The sequence below is a fragment of the Acipenser ruthenus genome, chromosome 8, assembly GCF_902713425.1.
Source record: "Acipenser ruthenus chromosome 8, fAciRut3.2 maternal haplotype, whole genome shotgun sequence".
Lineage (NCBI taxonomy): Eukaryota > Metazoa > Chordata > Actinopteri > Acipenseriformes > Acipenseridae > Acipenser > Acipenser ruthenus.
In genome coordinates this window covers 48826666-48847649 of record NC_081196.1, presented here as the reverse complement: position 1 = coordinate 48847649, position 20984 = coordinate 48826666, and the positions used below count along the sequence as shown (strand labels likewise).

The following is a 20984-nucleotide window of genomic DNA, read 5'->3' as shown; positions in this document are numbered from 1 at the left end:
AGTGAAGATAAATTGCATAACAAATCTGCCACAGAGAAACACAAGAATGGCAATGAATGAAAAGGAAGCAATAATCGCCCACTCATCCATCTTCTGAGGGCTCCTGCCAGACTTGACAGCTTCTCCTATATATCCATCTATCTATCTATCTATCTATCTATCTATCTATCTATCTATCTATCTCTCTATCTATCTGTCCACAGTCATTAATGATTAGCTACTTAAGGTACACAAGGAATTGAGCGGTTGTTCAAAACAGTTTCTTCTTAAAATACATTTGAGAGTGACTTCACTGCGCCGGTTCCCAGGGGAAGACCTCTGTCCATTGCTGCATCCTCCAGTGCGAAAAAGGACATTTATGGACTCGAGGGTGGGTGGTAGTGTTTTAGGGGAGGAGGTGGCCGTCAGGTGGCCTGTGTCTTGAAAAGACAAGGGGGGGGGGGGGGGGGATGTGTAAGGCAGCGGGTTATGTGAGACAGCAGGGAGGGGGTTAAAACCTCCCTGTGAGAGAAACATGTGCGGAATGCACCTTTTTGTTTGATTGTATTGCTTTATTGTTTCAATTAATTTGTTAATTGTTTTATTAATAATTATCCCCTGCACCTGGTAGCTATTGTTAAATTGGGACCAGGTGCAGGGTATTTAAGAGGAGCAGTCAAGGCTGCTCAAGGCTGCTGAGTAGAAGGAGGCAGAAGAGGTGCTCTCTCTCCGAGTAGCCAGAGTAGTAAGTGCTGTGTTAAGCGTGTGTGGTTTTTGTGGTGTCAGGTAAACGGCTTAGCCGTCCTGAAAGTTAGTCAGGGAATAACCTGTGCAGTAAGTGCTCCAAAACTGAGTTAGGTTTTGTTTTGTGTTTTGTTTATTTGTGTGTTGATTAAAAAATTAGCGCAACCGCGCTTGAAAATCCATTTCTGTTGTGCTGGGTCGTATTTTTAAAGGGGCAACGAACCCATAAGTAGTACGGATCGTTTATTATATATATATATATATATATATATATATATATATATATATATATATATATATATATATATCTGTGTTACTTTTCTATTTTTAAATTGTGTATGAGGTAAAGAACATAATGTTAAATCTTATGGAAGATGAAATTAATATGTTTAACCTGAAACTTTAACCCTAAGACTTTCCTCCCTTGATCTTTCCTTTATTCCTTATATTTTTTGTCTCCTCTGGTGCATCCATCGCTTCCCTTCCAAGTTGTTCTGCATCACACTATATCCTGCCTCTAGAGGTAGAAAAATGCTGTGCCAGAGCCCATCCAGGAGGATAGTATCTTAATCATTTCCTTCCTGTTTCACTAAAGTTGTTAATCTTTTTAGCTTCATTAGCTACCTAATTTTCACCCTGGGGCTAGGCTTTTTGAAGAGCACCATGTACCCAATAGGGGAGCCACTTGTTTGGTATCAAAACAACTTCTATTGATTGGAATGTTTGTTTACAAGGATTCCACACTAAAGACTGGGGAAATTGAGAAAAAAACAGTAGAGGCATGGTGATACATAGGGTAGAATGGTTACAATTAAAGAATCGACCTTGGTAAGGTGTGCACATTTACTATGGGAGCCAAGAAACTGAAAAATCCATATGTTCTAAAAGAAATGCTTCTGCTGCCTATTAACTCAGGCCAGCCATGAGGGGTTGGTATTTAAAGTAAAACCATTCCAAAAGCACTCCTGGCTAGGATGTCCTGCTCCCTTTTAAGAACCATAAACACCAGCATATTCACAGAGTATATGCAACCCCTTACAGGCACTCAGAAGTTAATCCCTGACCACTCTTACAGTAAGTGCCATCCTGTAGGCATCAATGTGCTCTAGGAGCGTCCAATGGAAAACATGTTCTGGACCAAGACCTTCAGTTTTGTGTCCTGCTTGAACAATCAGTGCTTGCGTCTTGGTAAATTGATGATCTTTTAGTGCAATGTTCAATGTGTATTATTATTGTGCATTTGTTTATATATATATTATGCTTTGACCCACACTTTGCCTTGACTTGATCACATATAACACACATAATTGATATTAAAAGCAGTCAGGTGGGCATCAGTGTTTCTAATTGATATACATGTATGGAGATTGACAGAGTGACATATAGGCATAGACTGGCACACCAACCTAGCCGGTACTTCTAATAAGTTAAAGCCCTGTTACAAAACTTTGCAGCTTGTCCTTAAAGGGACGTTTTATAAATGATGTTCATTGGCACATTAGCCAGAAGTGATGGAGAGGAGCGATTTGCACTGGCAAACCATATGGGTCGGCCCCAACTGGTCCACCTCTGCAATCGGATAGCCCCAAAACATGTATGTTATGCTAACAAATTGAATCAGAACTCTGTAGAGACCTTTTATCCTGGTGCCAGGCATATGGGAATATCAGAGCCAGTATGTGATGAGGGGTCATAGGCTGTTGAACAGGAGAAGAGAGACGGACTGTGAGCAGGGACTAATTACATTTGGTTGTAAATTGAAAGGTGTTGTGAGGAAATAGAGCAGGCAGGCAGACTGACTCAACAGCTGGTTGTTGGATCTAGAAGAAAACTAAAGCTGTTTTTTGGACAGAGTAAAAAAAAAAATCCTGCTTAAGTGTAAAGGTGCTTTCTAAAGTAATGGCTCAACCATAATAATAATAATTTAAGGGTAAGTAAATAAATAATTTAAAAAATAAATTGAAAACATGTAGATTATTTATCTTATTAGAACCATTTAATATCTAATATAAAAAAGGACTCTGGTATTTAGGTCCACTGCTGTATAGATCATTAAAATGAACTCCATCATGCCATTGTTAACCCGTCATCAATATAGTGACCATAGGGTAACAACTTGGTATGTCAAAGTAGTAAGTAATTTATTTAAAGCTAGGTCTGTTTGATAGCATCTGGCTTAAGGTCATAAGGCCATTGCATAATGGATCCACTTCTTTATTCAAATGTAATGTATTAACTCACCAACATGGACATGTATATTGTAACATGCACACAATTCCCTAATTGCTGTACAAGAGTGATGCATTGATTGATGAAAATTATTTCAAGTCGATCTTTTGTTACGTGCATAAAAAATTGCAAATGATGGAAAGGATCCATGCGACCGGTCATTCATCTGTAGGTCCCTCAGATAAGTGTCATCATTATATTTGTTGCAAGTTGAAAGAAAGCCTTGCAGAATTGTGAGACTGGATGCAACACAGTTTCATTTAGCAGGACACTGAAGTATATTCACACTCAAGGTGATGTAGCACAATAAGGTACTTGTGCTGTCAAGTTCGATGTGACACAGCTATTTGCAAGTAGTGGCTGCCCTTTTAAAAGAAGTATCCACGGCCCTCTCTTTGCATTGTTTATTTTGTGATGATTGCTCCTGGTTACAAACGAACACAATAATTTAACAAAACTTGTTTGAAGCAAATAAGGTTCCATATGTTTCTCTTTTTATTGCCCTGTGGGAAGTCTGAGTGATGTTACAGGGCTCAGTATGGGGTATTTCAAACATCCAAAAGCTACTGTTCTTGTACAATGGAATTAATAACATATGTAAAATAAATTATTCCTATTGAGTTCACTACATGATTCATAAAAATGCACTAATAAAAAAAAAATAATAGTATAAAAGTGGTTCCCTGTTGTAATTACTGTAGGATTCAGCTAAGTCAAAGTTATTATGTCTAGCAAAATCATGTTTTAACAGATCTGGATTTAAGCACATACTGTGATGAGCAATAAGTCCTGTGGACTGTGTACTATGGGACATTAATATCTCAACAGATCTCCTCATTAATAAATGGAAGAAAGGTTGGTATGCCGCTTTCAAGCAAATAACCCACTGCTCACATTTATTTCAATGGGAGAACACTGAATGCTTCATTCTGAGGACATGTTTAACAAAGTCTCTCACTGACAAGCCTGTCCTATTCTATCAAGTGATTAATATCCATTTGATATACACCCAGTCTCACTTTGAAGTTAAATCCCATCTTCGCTGCATAGTTTTCTATCAGCCTTTAGCTCCCTGCCATGAATATCCAAAGATCCAGTTACTTTATGGGATTATCCCGCTTTGAAACCAGCTTTAGCAGGGTTTTGCAAAACACTCAAAAGAGATTCTTTGCTCTCCTTCTCTCTCTGTTTCTCACACAAACACATTGATCCCCTATATCTCACAGTTTATCTCTCTGAGCCCTTGAATACACACTGACCCACCTGCTGGACGGCACATTTCTATTCAGTTTCCCATCCGAGTTTCAAATCCACTGAAAAAAAACTACTCTAGCATTCATGGGGGGTCCCTAGCTCCTCTCTCCAATCTGTCACTTGGTTGGGATTTTGTCAGTAAAGGTCACAGTTTTATGAACCATTCTCAATTATAAAAAAAAGCCCACTATACAGTATATAAAAATGTATTCACAGCTAACATAATTCTTCATCACTCTTGCCCCTTACCCAAACAATGAAGTGGGTTTAGTCTTACATGGGAGAAATGTCAGGTGGAAATTATGATTATTTGCAATCCTTGGCAGATTATTAGCACCATTTCTGGAGCCCTTGCTTTCAGATGCTAACCAAGTTTATTTTGTCTGAGACACTGACTAAAACATGAGCATGGGAGTTCCCCTCTCGGCTGGTAAGTTATTTGAATTGTAGAGACAGAAACAACACATGAAAGTAGGAAGATAAAACAAGCCTCCAGAAGCTTCCCTACTGCTTCAGTACGTACACAGGTATATTAATCTAAGTAGATATTTGAACTCAGGCTTCCCTATGTTATGTGTTTTGGGTTTAGTATTTAAGGAAAGAATTAACTTAAAAAGAGGTCCATTATCTCTTGTGTTCTCTTAGTGATGTACAGGGTTGTTTATTCCCAGCTGGTGATGAGGTCTCATGCAGGGAGTACAGAATGTGTTTTAAGTCTTGACTTTTCTGATCTGTTGTTCTTGTTCAAAATATTGGTCCCTTTGCAAAAAAGTGTAGAGTAAGTGTTCATGATCCGTTTCAAAGGTATGAAAAACATTAATTCAACCCTTTTTTCATATTAACTGCCTCTAAAACATAGCTTTGTGAATTGTATACTTGCAATGGTTGTACCCTACCAAAGTCAAGTTAAGACTCTAAAGTATTATATAGAAAATATGAATACTTCAATCTTAAATAAATGCAGTAGTCAAAGTTGGTTTAAGAAATATGTGCAGAACATAAGAGGTTGTCCTAACACATTTTGTGATTGATAACTAAATGAAAAATGCATGAATTCCTCTGGGGTTTCAAATTTAGAAGGAAGGCTGCATTTATTTCTGCAACAGTTGCTAACATGGAAGTGCCACCAACTATGATGCTTTTTAGAAACCTGTAAGCATAATCCCTTTAGCTAACAGGCAACATCTGCAGCCCACTTTGTAAGTTAGTGTGATTGAGCCCCTCAAATACCCATAAATATTAATGTTGTATCAAACAAATGGGTACCTCAAGAATGGGGATTGGTGATACATGATAAGTCTCTAGAGTAAACACAATATTCTAAACCAGTTCAAGTTAAGATGGCTGAGATGGGAAGATGTTTTCTATATACTTCCAATCATAATAAGCCCTGGCATCTGCCATCATAACACAATCCTTCAGAAAGAAACAGATTTTTTGTATTTTAAAAAAAAACTTTAACAATAAGCAAATAAGAAAAGAAAGTTTTTCATGATACATGTCCCAATACAATTAAGGCCTGCTGTATAGGGCAACATTTTTACCTCTTTATTTTCTAAGAGGAAAAGCCTGTTTTAATGTATTCCATCACTTCAAAACGCTCAATCAGAATTGTATGGTTAAAGTATAGTTGACATCATTTTGCCTAATGCCTTCTCCAATGTGTAGAAGGTGCTAGCTGAAACATTTGTCTACCTGAATTGGTTTCTTATAGATTTACACTTTAACGCCATAAATCAAAAAAAGAAAGAGCTTAGGTGCACGCCTGAGTCATTGTGTCCGTTTATTGTGTCCAAAGCAAGGATATGAATTTTGACCCTTTCTTTGAAAGGCAAATATGCTCACGCACACAGACATTGAAATGAAAGGGATTTGTATGTGTGCCCACCTTTTAGCTATTTTGATAACAAGACTCGTTTCCAGATAATTGGTTCTGTGGTAATAAGCCTGGTGTCACCTCTGCTCTTTCAGAAATTACTAAATTAGGAGGAATAAAGCTAATTAATACTGAAATATAATACCTTGTAATTCTTCTTAACCCTTTGGGGATTTATTAGTCTAAACGGTATGTGACTTGAAAAAGAATAGAAAATGGAATTATAAAAAAGATGGGTCTTTAGAAAGAGACATTATTATACATTAGCTGTAATTATTAGAAAACATTGCTTAAAAAGTGGTAAATGGTTTCTTAATTGTATAGCATATCTTTTATAAATCATGTTTAAAATGGCACTTTATTGGACCAGGCCCTCTGTCACATATTGCAATTCCTCATGTTATAGAATAAAGGTTTTCATTACTATATATAAGATAAAGGGTCTGTAGTTGTCTGATATTAGCCAGCTTACAATAAAGCAATATTCAGTATAAACATTTATTAATACTAAAAGAAACTTAAGTTCAATGGCATTTAAATACAAAAGATGTGTATGAATGTTATGCATTGTTTGTTAAACTGGAAAGCACATTATTAGTGAGACCCGGTCTGATATAACAAAGCAACATTTGGCAAGTCTCAGTTCAGTTTATTGACAAAAATACGTGATAATAAAATGGCCAGCTCTTCCTTTAACTTGTAATATTTCATCACCTTTTAATATATGAACACCCTTCTTTTCTCAACTGGCACCCAAATAAACTTAAATAAGCACCCAAATCTATGTTGCTGCCATTATGCTTTATTTGACAAATAAACAAAATCAAGCTACCCAGAGGCTCTGGCACCAACTACCTGCAAATTCTGCTTAGTACAATAGAATTAGAGCTTGCTATCTCCACCTACCTGCCCCTCCCACTCCCACCTGTTAATGTGCATGTGAATTTGAACCCCCCACAGGCTGGAGTGTGCTGCCATTGAGCCAACAGCCACAAGAAATATAGCTTGGGGCTTTGTCTATCTCTCCATGTCTGCAGGCCTCATCTGCTCCAGCTGTCAAGGTGCTAATTACTGCCTCTAATAGTGACTAAAGAACATTTCCTAATGACTCCTCCACTCCCTGTCCCCCTCCTCTTCCTTTCCTGCCCTGCCTCGCACTACTAATTGGTTAATGAAAAAAAAACTGCCTGGTTTACCTTCACAGATGGGCAGAAAGGAGAGTGCTGCTAAACATGGCAACAGTAGACTCAGTAGGCTCCTGGATTGGATAACAGGCTAAATGGAGACCACATGGTGAGATAATACAGGAATTAGTTGATTTGAGGATATCAGCTCTTGTTTTGTTGTTGTTTTCCTGTTGTGGGTGGGGAATGTTAGTCTTGGTAGTGCCAGCCCTCTCAGCTAGGGGCTGAATATGATTATTGTTATTTTTTTTTCAGTGTCACCTCATTTGTGTAAAGCAAAGTGTAATGCTGTAATTGTATTTTCTAAGTTCCCACACAGAGATGGTTGGTTTTAAATGCAGTACATTAAATGCATTAAAACCCATAATGCATATTGTTGCATCAATGTATTATACAGCTATGGCCAAAAGTTTAGCATCGCCTACAATTTTAGTATTGAGATATAAGAAAAAACTAAAAAAAATATTAAATTAATTTAGATCTTTTATTTAGCATCATGTGATCAAAGAAACTACAAAATTATGTCGCAAAAGTCTACTGGAAGCCATAATTGTAGTACATTATTTCATGTTAGATTTCGAAATGTAACATTTTTCAATTTTTGTCAGTTTTTGCATTATGTATATAGAAAACTACAAAGTGGTATGTAATTCAATGTGTTGTCCCACCTGCAGGTCACCCAGCTAACTGTCGGAATGAACTTCAAAACGCCCAGAGGAGTCTAGACCTAACTTTGTAAAATACAGTTCTCAATAAAGAGAAAAATAAATGAAAAAATACTACTACTACTACTACGACTACTACTATTACTAATAATAATAATAATAATAATAATAATAATAATAATAATAATAATAATAATAATAATATTTTGACTTATGATTTTTACACGCAGATCTTCATACATCCAAATCCTCGTTGATACCATACATAAGAAGGTGCATGCTGAGACCATTGCATTTTTTGTAAGGACAACTTGAACTTGAATCACTTTTAAATCAAACCATGCAAATAGGCCACACTCACCTTAAACTCAAGTAAATTCATATTACGAGTAGTGTGTGCCAAGGCACTGTACTTCATTATGTAGTAAGGGCTGCATTAAATGATGGATACTTTACATTATAATATTGATAAATATTGATATACCAGTATGTCTCTATCACGTGTCTGCGTTTCTGTATTTGTATGTTGTCATTTGCATTGTACTGTCATATTATACCGTGGAAGGCACTTTGTGTAGCGCGATATTGGCAGAGCAATAATTTGCTCCGTTTTCAGAAGGCAGTTTCTCCTCTCTGTGGCTCCTATTTTAGGCGTACTCTCTGACAAAAGCTTCAGAATTTTTGTCAGGGAACCAGGCTTGTAAAACAAGAATGAAACAGCGGTACTGTAAATAAACATCAGTAGGCCTGCATTCTCTTTCGTTTCGTCTCTGCTGATCTTTTTTAATGTTCAGGTTGGAGTACAGTTGCAAAAATACAGGCGATCTGTGAAAATCTGTGGAAAATGATATTATTATTATTATTATTATTATTATTATTATTATTATTATTATTATTATTATTAGACTATTTATCCTGTAACTAAAGCGTGATTAATTATATTTTGAGCTTTTAAAAAAAACAAAAACATCTTGATCTATTACCTTATTTACATACAGCATACTAAATAAGGTAGTACATATAGGACTTATTCACTTAGGTACGGTAGGTATTACTGTTTCATTATCTTATAAACTAATAAATAAAACAAATAACTTGATAAAACTTTAGATGCTACTGACAGATAACCGCTATGGATAAGTCTAAATTTAGCAATACTTACTTCAGGAGGCTATTATATTTAACATATTTATAACGTAAATATGAATGTTATATATATATATATATATATATATATATATATATATATATATATATATATATATATATATATATATATATACATAAATTAACGTTTTGTTTTTCGTTTCACTTTTCCATATAATAAAACTTTATTTTAAATGCAATTTGAAAATATGTTAATATTCCAATAATCCTATATCCTTTATAAATCCTAAAAAAAAAAAAACTTTCTATAGGATTCATGTTATCATCCCATTTAGCAGGTTGTCCAAATCCCAAAGGATTTTAATGAGCCAATAAAATCTGGCAGACAGCAAGTTTTAGGACTTTAAATGATCATGCCTTAGTATGTTACTATGTTTCTACAGCTTGTTATTTTTTATATATTTGTATTTGACTATATATATATATATATATATATATATATATATATATATATATATATATATATATATATATATATATATATATATAGTATAGTTCTATTCATTCAATATTTTAAAATTCACCGGACTTTTTTTTTTTTTTTAACAAGTTCAATTCAGAAAAATGTAATAGAAGTGAAATAATTAGTAATAACTAATAATAAGCCTACTATAAAAACAATAATTTAACAATATATTTCCATTTAATTTCACAACTGCCACCAAACTTCATAAACCTTTGTGATTTAACTCACAGTGTTTCGTGATTATTCATAATTAATACTTAAAGCTAATCAGGCTATAGCCCATTCTGTATAAAAACAGTAAAATCTAAATAATCAACTGTTTTATTGCACTGGTTTTAAACACCTTAGTGTCATTGTGTCGTTTTGCAGTGTGGTTATTAAAACTCATTTACTATTTTTCTGTTTTTCGCCTGTTATGTTTTTGTTCGTTTTTATTTTTATTTATTTTTTTTACTTTACATTCAATGTTTATCAGTAATGATATTTAAAATGTAGAAGTTAAATGAAAGCTAACCGCAGTATATATATATTAAAGGTTTGGAAAATTATTAGGTTATTGTAAGCATTTGTTAAAGATTTAGTAACTTCTTGTACTGCTGTGATACCTTATAGCAGACATGGTTACCGTCCACTAAACTCCACATACATGTTAAGAAAGCACATGCAGCATGCTTGGCAATTAAATAATCGGTTACACTTTACCATTTCTGTTTCATTGCTTCACCTTCCTCTTTTCGTGAAATATTTTTAAGATCCGAATATCTACTTGCAATAAAGTAAAATAGTGAAAACAAGGTCATTATTTATCACGGACATTATTATTATTATTATTATTATTATTATTATTATTATTATTATTATTATTATTATTATTATTATTATTATTATTATTATTTATTAATGTGAAGGATTTTCAAACGCATAACCTATGTGGTAAACATAATCCTAAATAAAACTGCAAGACAGTTTGTACTACAAAAATCAGTAGCCTACATGGTCATTTTCAATTTCCAGAAAATGGTTCTAATTATTTATTTTGTACCTGTCTTTAATGGCTTTTAATATATTGCCAAAAGTTGGCCTATAGTTTTGTCAAGACACAAAATAATATGAAATTACAACACGTACTGCTAATTGTATTATCTTTATAGTTATTGAAATGTTGTGATATGTATTAAGCAGCAAAGTTGTATAGCCTAGGTACATAATAATGGTACGCAATAAAGTTTAGGTATGTATTTGTGTTGTTACATTTTATTGTATTATTATCGATTAAGAATTAAATAAATAAATACATTTAATACGAATTAAGTGGAAAACTCTTTTACGGATTAAAAAATAGATCGGATATTTCCTTTAACCTGACTGGTCAATATGAGGTACCTAAACTCTGGTATAAGGACCTCGAATGTTATCGTTCAAACTATAATCTCTGTTCCAACTGAATCAGTTTAACACCACAGGCAGCCCTGACTGGACTGTAAAGCTGTTATTTGGGTTGTAGTGCTTAACTGTTAAAGGGGAATACGGAATAGAGTGCAATTCATGGTGTAAGGCCATTTCAGGTCAAATATACTGTTCAAGTTATATTATATTGAATTTACATCATATTTGGTTTTAAAATGTGTGAGCAATTTCAGCAGCAAAAATAAATAAATAAATAAAAATACACGTGACTTTTTAATTAAAAAGTTGTATTTTTTATTTCAGATTCCAACAGTTCATCACTCATCCCCTCAGCGAAATAAGTAAATAAATATTGTTTTGCACTTTTTATAAAAAATAATGAGGAGATCAATGTTTGCAATGGGCAGTGACAGACGCGTTGTGTTCTGATACTTTGTGTGAACACGAACAGGTCAAATACTGAAAGTTAACAGCAATCAGGCAGTGAAGTGTAGAACAAGGTTAGGTACAGGGAAAGGCCTTTTAAAATTAAAACGGCATTAAACAAAGAGAAAATTACGTAAACAGTGTTAGTGTTACAGACAAAATAAAGACAATTTGACAAGAACCTGCAATATTCCTTCCTATAGCTCTTCAAGTGCACCTAAACAGAATTACATGTTATTTAACATTTTAAAAATGGTTATCTTCCTTCACACTTTCTATATAGCCTATTTACAAACAAACACACAAAAAATATATACAACTTCAAGCATTGGTTTCTACTGTGTCTTAATGGATAGGGGAACGATAGTTGCATTCACATTGAGCAATAATTTACAACACAGCGTTTATCAAAACGAATCCTTCTAACAATCGTTAGAGCTATTTAAAGTGGTTATCCGATATTTGCTGTTTGACCTAGTCGTTTTCTTACGTAATAAAGAAAAACACATACACACACAGACAAATAATAATTGCACAAGTAGTAGCTTACAAAAGATGCCCAAAAGTGTATGCAACTAATTTGTTATCAGAAAACATCGTGCTCCGTTTTGGATTCCAGTTTTTCACAATGATTTATTTTTGTGAAGGATTCCGATCTTTTTCGAGATAAAGGCAACCCTATATATTCAAAAGCAATTGAACGGTAACTGAATTCAAGTCTTTTTTAATGTCTCTTACGTTGCCCGTTTAGCTGTACAAATGCCGTTTTTTAGACTTGTAGAATTTGAAAAAAAGCAATTTCTTTCTTTTCTTTTTTTTATGAGGCTTGAGCTGTTTATATTCTTTTTGATCCGATGTTTTGCGTTTTAGGAAAATTACTTTTCGAAAATATTCTTAAGAAAGTGTGGGGGTATATTTCACTGTGCTGGTAAACAGACTTAGGTCCCAGCATTGTATTAAAAGTCTTTTTATTTAGTGTCACTAGTAATTCTTGGCATGCTGACTGTAGACATGCCTGAAACGTGTGGAGGGGGTACTTGGCACATACTACACGGACAAGGCATGCCCGCGCCCCAGTGCTGGAAACTGCTGCCTAAGGCATGCCCTACTCCCGCAGACGAAGACTTCAGCAGCCCATGGTGGGGTCTTACTGAACTCACGGCTGACATACTCGGTACAGAGAGCGATGCTGTTGAAACGACTGGCGGGATAATGGGGTGGTGGACCGGGTGGGATGCATGAGAAGCCGGGTGCCCGGGTAAATGTCCCCCGTGTGTCATTCCCCCGCAAGCCGAGGGGTGGAATCCGCTGTGGTGACCCCCATAGATCTCACTGACCAATCTCTTCATTTCTTCTAGGGAGCTGGTGAGCATCAGGATGTAGTTCCTGGCCAGAAGAAGGGTTGCGATCTTGGAGAGTTTTCTCACCGATGGTCCGTGCGCATAGGGCATCACCTCCCGGAGCCCATCCATGGCAATGTTTAGGTCGTGCATCCTCTTCCTTTCTCGGCTGTTTATCTTCAACCTCATGTGCTGCAGCTCGGGTTCTGAAAGAAGCTTTCGGTCTTTCTTTGATAACATTTTCAAGCTGAGCGTGTCATCTTCCAAAGCACTCGCTGCCAAGGCTGCCCGGAATTCTGAGCTCAATTCTTGGGGAGAGTCGCTCTGAGTAGAGGAGACGGTGCCCGAGAAGCCAGCCGTCTTTCTGACTGAAGGCAGAAATATATCATCGACTTCAGGAGAGGAGGGCCTGCTGGACATTAAACTGGCATCAGATTCCATCCTTAATTTCGATTTAAAAGCCTATCGATATGAAAAAAAAGAATAGTTTAGATTAGAAGCCAAATAGATAACGGTGTGTTGTCGGAATAAAATAAAATATAATGTATTGTTACAATATCTGACAAAGAATGAAGGTTAACCTATAGTTACCAAAATAATGTTCAATCTCAAATAAAGCCAAAAGACACAGTTAAAAAAATATATATATATAATTCTGACTAATAATGTTTTCATTCTCAGCGAATAACTAAAAACAACCTAAGGTATTTGTAATAAAAAAACTGTTTAAAATATAGCAGCCACAGTAAACAACAAACGTGGCCATGTGACAATAATGTGAGACTTACTTAGAGCAATGCGATTGCACAGAGAACGTGTCAGATCTCCCCTTGTTATATCCACTTAGTGCTGTGACAGCCTATTAACCACCTTGGGCATCTCAGCTGCTTTTTATAGCCAGATCAACAATGAGGCAAGCCTGGGAACAATGTTATTGTCTCAAACAGAGGGGCTGATGGACCAATAAGCAACTGCTATGGAGAGAAAAGAGGGGGGGGGGGGTGTCGGTAAATCTGATGTCATTACAAAGAACTAAAGCTCAATGAATTGAACAGGACACACTCCGCCAATGGTACTGGCTCGTAGGGGGGGAGCTTTGTGCAGAGGGGAAAAAAGCATCAAAACATTGGTTAAAAAACGGGAGAAGAAACATCTGCTATAGAAAAAAAAAACCTTAAACCAAACAAACCCCAGTCCTCCCATAACATTAACATGTGGAAGAGAAACAAATCCTTCAACTACCCTAAAGCACTCAGTCGAGGTCCGGGGCTGAAGAGTTTGAAGAGGTTTCACAAACAAACGGATGATGTAGAGAAGTGGACACTTCTCTCGGACAATACGACCCGTCCATTGCACTTTACAAAACTACTACCATACATGGCACGAGGAGCAACGCTGAAAATGACGAAGAAACAACAGACACTTTAGCATTGGGCATCATGAATAATTGAAAGTTAGAGTTTAGCACCTGTACCAGAAGAATACCAGTATCCACCACAAGAAGTCTATATGGTGTATACTACAATAAACGTAAAGTTCCAGAGTGTATTTCACCGAAGTAAAAATTGGTATTCATAATTGTTCACAATACGAATACATGCTTTCACATCCATTCTGTGGGTATTGTCCTTACATCAAATCGTTTTATCTTTCATTAAAACAAAACTATGAGAATATGCATTGATTAAAATGTTGTGTGAAGGGACCTGACACTGATATTATTGGGTATATTTTAGTTGCATATATATATATATATATATATATATATATATATATATATATATATATATATATATATATATATATATATATATATTAAAAAAAAGAAAAAGAAATCTCGATAGCATCATATTGTTTATATTTATCCTTCTATATCAGAGAAAAAAAAAAACTGTACTACACCGACCGATACCGTTCACATGCTACTTCCAAGGGTTTTGTCTTAGAAAAGTGGTGTTTTCACTACAGTAGACCTTTTGTGGTACAAAATGTAAGAAATAAAATAGCATTTATTACACAGATAGCACCAAGAGGCACGAGTTGTTTTTGCTCACGATTTCCCCCTCCTCTGCGCTGTGAGTTAATTTGTTGATTAAGGGTTGCTTAAGCTTTTCATTGTTTTAACCCGGTGCCCCCTCCTGTCAAACAGCTGACCGCTTAAGCTTCCAAATCAGCCGTTAAGAATGTGTTTAAAACAGTAATAAACGAAGCGTGGAAAATTGTTTTTAACGGTTATGATCCATGACAGTTCAATTAGCGAAATCGGTTAGCTCTGCTTTTTTGGTGTTTGTCTGTTAAAGAGGGTGGTGAGATAGACACAGAAAAGTGGGTGATCAGCTTTACTAAGGATGCTGCATCACAAGAGGCGCGGAGAGCAATTGTACCTTCACTATGCATCCCCAACAGAATTTGCTACCGGTAGCAAAATTTGACAGCTATATATGTCACAATTTGCTGCCCAATCAGAAATTACAACCCCTGTTGTTTGGTAATCCTGTAGTAATATATGCTGACGGGTCATATGGTGTTGTCAGAAACTACCGTTGTTTATACAATGAAAAAAAAGACATAATACAGTATCGGTATATACAGTATCTTTTAAATAGTTATTTTACAAAAATGTAAAAGCAGAAGGAATACACACTGCCCATGTTTTAGAAACAGTTAAGATTACCCGTGTTTGAGAAACAGTCAACAAACACCGTTCATACTATATTTTTTCATTTAAATTGAATAATCTTAGGACGGTGGCGTAACCCATGTTGGAAAAATAGTCAACAGTAATAATTGTATCCATTTATACTTGCTTAATACCAATACATTTAAACGATATAAGTAGGGAGCTTTTTCTGACAGTAAGCGGAATAGAAGTAGGCTAAAACAGTGGCGAGCATGCGCCGTACAAAAAGCAGCAAAAAGTTGAGAAGCAAAAAATGACTGAACACAGGCAACATAATTTTAAATGTATAAAATACAAAAAGAAAACAATGCAATAAATAGAAAAAAATAGGGTACGTCACTAATATAATGTGTAATTTGTGTTCGTTTGTGTTCCCTGATTCATCCAACATGACTGCTGAATATTAGAAAACTAACCAACAAAACAAAGAAACACAAATGCTTAACACACAAATAAACAGGCCTATACATATCACGGAATTGTTTTAATATCATCATTCACGCACATTCTACAACTGGATAATGTTAAACACCATAATCTCAGCAGACAGGTAGCCTACCAATGCTTAACTGTAGTATATCACTGTAAGTCGTTACATAACATATTCAAAGATTAAATTCACACAAGAGTTCTGATCATTTACCGAATTAGAATAGGAAAATTACCCACTTCTTGTGTGTATATATATATATATATATATATATATATATATATATATATATATATATATATATATATATATATATATATATATATATATACACACACACACACACTCACACACATATATATATATATATATATATATATATATATATATATATATATATATATGGTCACATTGATAAACCAAAATAAAGCCATTAAACATTATAATTACATTGATGTAGTCCGTGGTAATTACTAATCCTGTTCATATTGGGGCCTATATTAAAATATGTTGGGGTTTTTTTTGTGTTCTTTTTCTTTGGAAGATTTTAATAGTTATTTTCATTCCTGTAATTTAAAAATAACCACTTATCGAATTAAAAAAAAAATTCTAGTAGGATGATAGCATTTTAAACACGCTAATAAAACCATATAATAACTGTGTCCTGCTTGTAATTCGTTTTGTGATGACTGTACATCGTCAGAATGTGATACGCGTACCTTTTAACGCCAGAAAATGGTACGCTGTCAATCCTGCCGTTGTCTACTGCACAAATCACTACGAACAAGACAAACTGTAGATCACCCACAACATCGTATATGTTTACAATTTTAGATAACATTTGCTGAATTGTTAAAAAAAAAAAAAAAAGATATTAAAAATAACTTTAAGGGCCAAACTCAGTGCATCGTAACCCGTGCAGATCGTTTCCTTGTTTTCTGAGCTAAAATCATTTGCACGTGGCCGTACAAGCGCAGTACACGGTGTACCACTTTTTAAAGCGTACCACAAAATAGCAAGACACTTGTAATGAATACGTAACTTTCTCAAGCAATTAACATGTCAAGTCTATTGAGATTGCTAATACTGAGTCACACCATTAAGTACAGCATTTCACTAAGCCTTTCGCTGACAAGCAAATGTGACCTACACAGAACAATGTTGTGTTTTTAGACCCTTTTTAGAGCATGCATAATAAACTGCATTAAATGAGCACCAACTGCGAAGGATACATAATAATAATAATAATAATAATAATAATAATAATAATAATAATAATAATAATAATAATTCTAGTAGTAGTATGTATTGCTCTGAAGTGTCAGTGTGACACTTTGGCATACAAGCTTGTTTGTATTTTAGCTTTTCACACATATTTTATAGCTTAGTTTATAGGCCCAATATTTTTTATAAACTGTAATATTGTGAACACAGTAACTTATATGGTAACCTGTATATATAAATGTATTTAGGTGACAGCAAATCAATAACAGTCACACAAAGAATATGTTTTAACCATGGAACCCTATTATTTGAAACCATTAACTCTGCCCTATAGTCTAATAGTTTGAAAAATATAAACTGAAGTCCTAACCACACATACATCCACCCATCAATCATATAAAGTACTTATCAAGTCATTCACCAGGCTGGCAACGTGGGCTGTTTCATGTCAGGTTGCTGCACTGCATTAAACTTTCCACAGCGCTGCCCCCCCCCCCCAAACCTCCAGTTAATTTGGCTGGTACAGCATGAAGGTATTTGGAAAGGTCACAATGGTAAATTATGCTGCTGCTGCTGGCAGTGATGAATGTCTAGGTGGAGGAGGGTCTTAGACTGGCAAGAAGCTACCTCATTATTCACCACCTGTCTACACCACACCTGCCAGGTAGGGAAGGTAGCAGCCTCCTAATCCCTCGCCTTTCAAACGAGATTGTGCATACTGTGTCGACTTAGTTGATGGATGGACGGATATGGGATTTGTATTGTATTGATAAATAACCTATTGTTTAGCTACTTGGACACAGACATGGCTCCTAGTTTGTCATCCATTGTAATGTTTCCTCGTTAACATTTTGAGGGCTGTGTGATTTGTGGAACTGATTATGTCGTATTTGTGGAGAAAAAGCTCCTGACATTGACATGAATTGCACCCATCTGGGTGGATAAAACATGGACAAGGCTTTATCTAAAAGGGCATTAGCTGGACCCTGGGAGTGTGTGGGGGTCCTGTTGTTTGTTACAAAGCAGCATTTGTCCCATCTCAATCAAATAACATCCTGTGAAAATGTGTCCCTGCCAGAAGATAAATTGTATTTTGCAAGAAGAATTGCATCTGCCATGTACTCAGGTAACACTGTCTTCCTCCATCAGTTCATCTGAAGATCTCTGTCAACACAAGCCCAATAGCACTGCATATTCTTCTGGAATCTTAGGAAGATGGATTGTACAGTACCTGATAAACATGGAACTGTCCAACTGCCTGTAGACTGCATGATCTGACGTTCTCAGGCAGCTGTAGCTGCAGGAGGTGAGAGAGTTTGCTAATAAGGATGACCACAGGAGGGTGCACTTTTTTAGCAGGACAGTGTATTCATATAGCTAAACATCCCCGATTTCAAATACCGCTTAGATAATCATTTATCAAAGAGTTAATTACCATCAGGAGGTGCAGGACTCGAATCCATGATTGCTTTTTATTCTTATAAATAAGGCAGACAACCTCCTCTGACGCCACAGTAACAACCAGCATTTTAGTGACCTTTATCCCTTGCCAAAGATAAAGCTATCAGTAACAAGAACAGGTGGATGACGTACATCCACTGTATGTCCATGTGAAAACGTGAGTATGCCATACAGATGAACAGACCGACAGGGCACCTCTATATTAACCCAGATTTACCCTACAGCATATGACAGCCATCTAAATTAAAGTTAGTCATTCTAACCACTAAACCATTTAGCTGACCTAATGGACAGGTCTCAATTATTCAGCTGCTAGTTGGGGGAGGGTGGTCTGGACTGGCATCAAGCCACTGCATGTAAAGGTATGCCACCTGTCGTCCACACAGCACCTGCCAAGCGTATGGGTAGCAGGCTTCACTCTGCAATCTTATCAGTTCCTTGCATATCAGAACTTTGAGGGAGCACTTTGTCCACATCAGTCAGCAATAGCAACAATGTTAAAACCAAAAAATTAAAACGGTGTACAGCAACACCATTTAAACAGATATGAATAAGTTCCTTACTGCTAGTGACAAGTGCACACACTGACACTCCCAGATCAAATAAAAAGGCTTGAAAATAGGATAGTATATACTGTATGGTTCTGTAAAAGTGTAAAGCAGAATTAACAGATGGGGCTTTGCAGAGTTTGGGGTTTAGAAGCAGCCCCAGGGAGTAAGTGAAGGCTACCTCATTACAGATGGTGCTCTTTATGGATTTATATGTGTAAACAGTCTCCAATATATAGTATTGGGAGGGGTGCATACATATAGAGAATGGCATGGGCACACACTCACAAACACATACATACATACATACATACATACATACATACACACATACATACATATATACACACACTCACACACACGTTTGAATTCCTATATTTGTGGGGACTTCTCATTGACCCTCACTATATTTTTATTTACTATTTCTAACTCCAGTCAGACAAAACTCCACACAGGGTGAAAGCCGACAACAAACAAAATATTTTGGCACTTTTTTTTTTTTTAAGGCATGTTTAGTTCTTAAAAACGTGGTTTACAAAGTGGGGACGTCCCCACAACGTCGCTTTTTCAGGAGTTACTATCTTTGTGGGGACAATTACTCAAATTCTGTCTGCACATTGATAGTAATACATGCCACCCCACACACACACACACAGCCCTGTCCCCGCTTATCCAACTCCAAGAACCAACAGTTTGAAAAGAAATAAAGGAAGTGGAAAAACCTTTAAAAAAAGATGAAATAAAAAAATAAATCAAGTACATTTGCATATTTTTATTGTTCCTTCCTCACTCTAAAATCCCCTGTTCTTAGTTGTTTTTCTGCCCGCTCTGTCTGTCTGTTTGCATGTTTACTCGCACTAAATAAGATTATGCTAATCATCCAGATAAAGGCATGCGGCTGTTAAAAGTGCCATTTTAATCAGCCAGTTCAGTTCACTGGGAGCCTTCATTAGGGATTCTCATAATCTCACTTGTTAGTGTAACAAATAGTAATAAATGCCGACCGAGCTTGGATTAAATCTGAGGCATTTGGCACATTAAAGGGGTATGGAAATGCTGGCAAATCCTTGCATTTCTGATTGAAATGTCACACACAAGAAAAAGAGATTTCTGTATCACAGAAATGTCTTCCTAATAGAGATGTGCTGTTGATTAGATCCCACTGTGGGTTATTACAAGTGTGTTTGGAGCTCTGTCTCTTAACTACATGTCTAAGAACACAAAGTAGTAAATTCCACTAAACCATTTACATGCTAAGGATTCAGTTGGTGTAGTTTTTCTGTTGGCATCAAGGTAAAAAGACTAATTGGTGGCTTATTCAAATACAAGCAATCTATAACTTTATGCATTCAAATTAGAAAGCAAACCAAAATACCATCCTTATGAAAAGTGTTTATAGTTTAGTGAGGAAATCTATCTGTCTATTAAACATAAAGTAAATACTGTTCTCACACTGATAAGCTTATCAGAATTCCAAAGGTGCTATTATTTGCTCTTAAGATCATGATCCAGCAATATACACATTTCAACCACTGTCATGTCTTTAGACACAAAAGGCAAGCACTGCAGATCAGATTAAATTAACACTCAATGCAAAACAGCCGATACAGTATAAAGACAATGTCAAGCAAGATCAGTCCATTCAACTGCAATCCTTGAAACCTGTTCAAAAATGAAGTTTGTTAAGCGACTGACAGTTTTAGGACAGTTGGGATGTCACAGTCCCACACTCCTTAAATAGTTAGGGATACATGCATAGCACAGTACAAATCTGTGAAAAAATAAGTGATTCTGGAACCATAAACTGGGAATGCACTGCATGGCGTAAGAGTACATGGGGACAGACAATCAGGAAAAAATAGAGAATTATTTGGCTTAATTCTTTGTACAATGTACTAGTATGT

General features: G+C 35.7%; 1 protein-coding gene across 1 annotated transcript; it reads right to left on the bottom strand.

Moving 5' to 3' along the window:
• Positions 1-11241: 11241 nt before the first annotated feature.
• Positions 11242-13638, bottom strand: olig2 (oligodendrocyte lineage transcription factor 2). The gene is made up of 2 exons (XM_034011258.3): positions 13526-13638; positions 11242-13199 (listed from the first exon to the last, which is right to left on the bottom strand). Exon 2 carries the CDS (start codon positions 13176-13178, stop codon positions 12366-12368), a length of 813 nt encoding a protein of 270 aa, XP_033867149.1. The 5' UTR covers positions 13179-13199; positions 13526-13638; the 3' UTR covers positions 11242-12365.
• Between the last annotated feature and the right edge of the window lie 7346 nt (positions 13639-20984).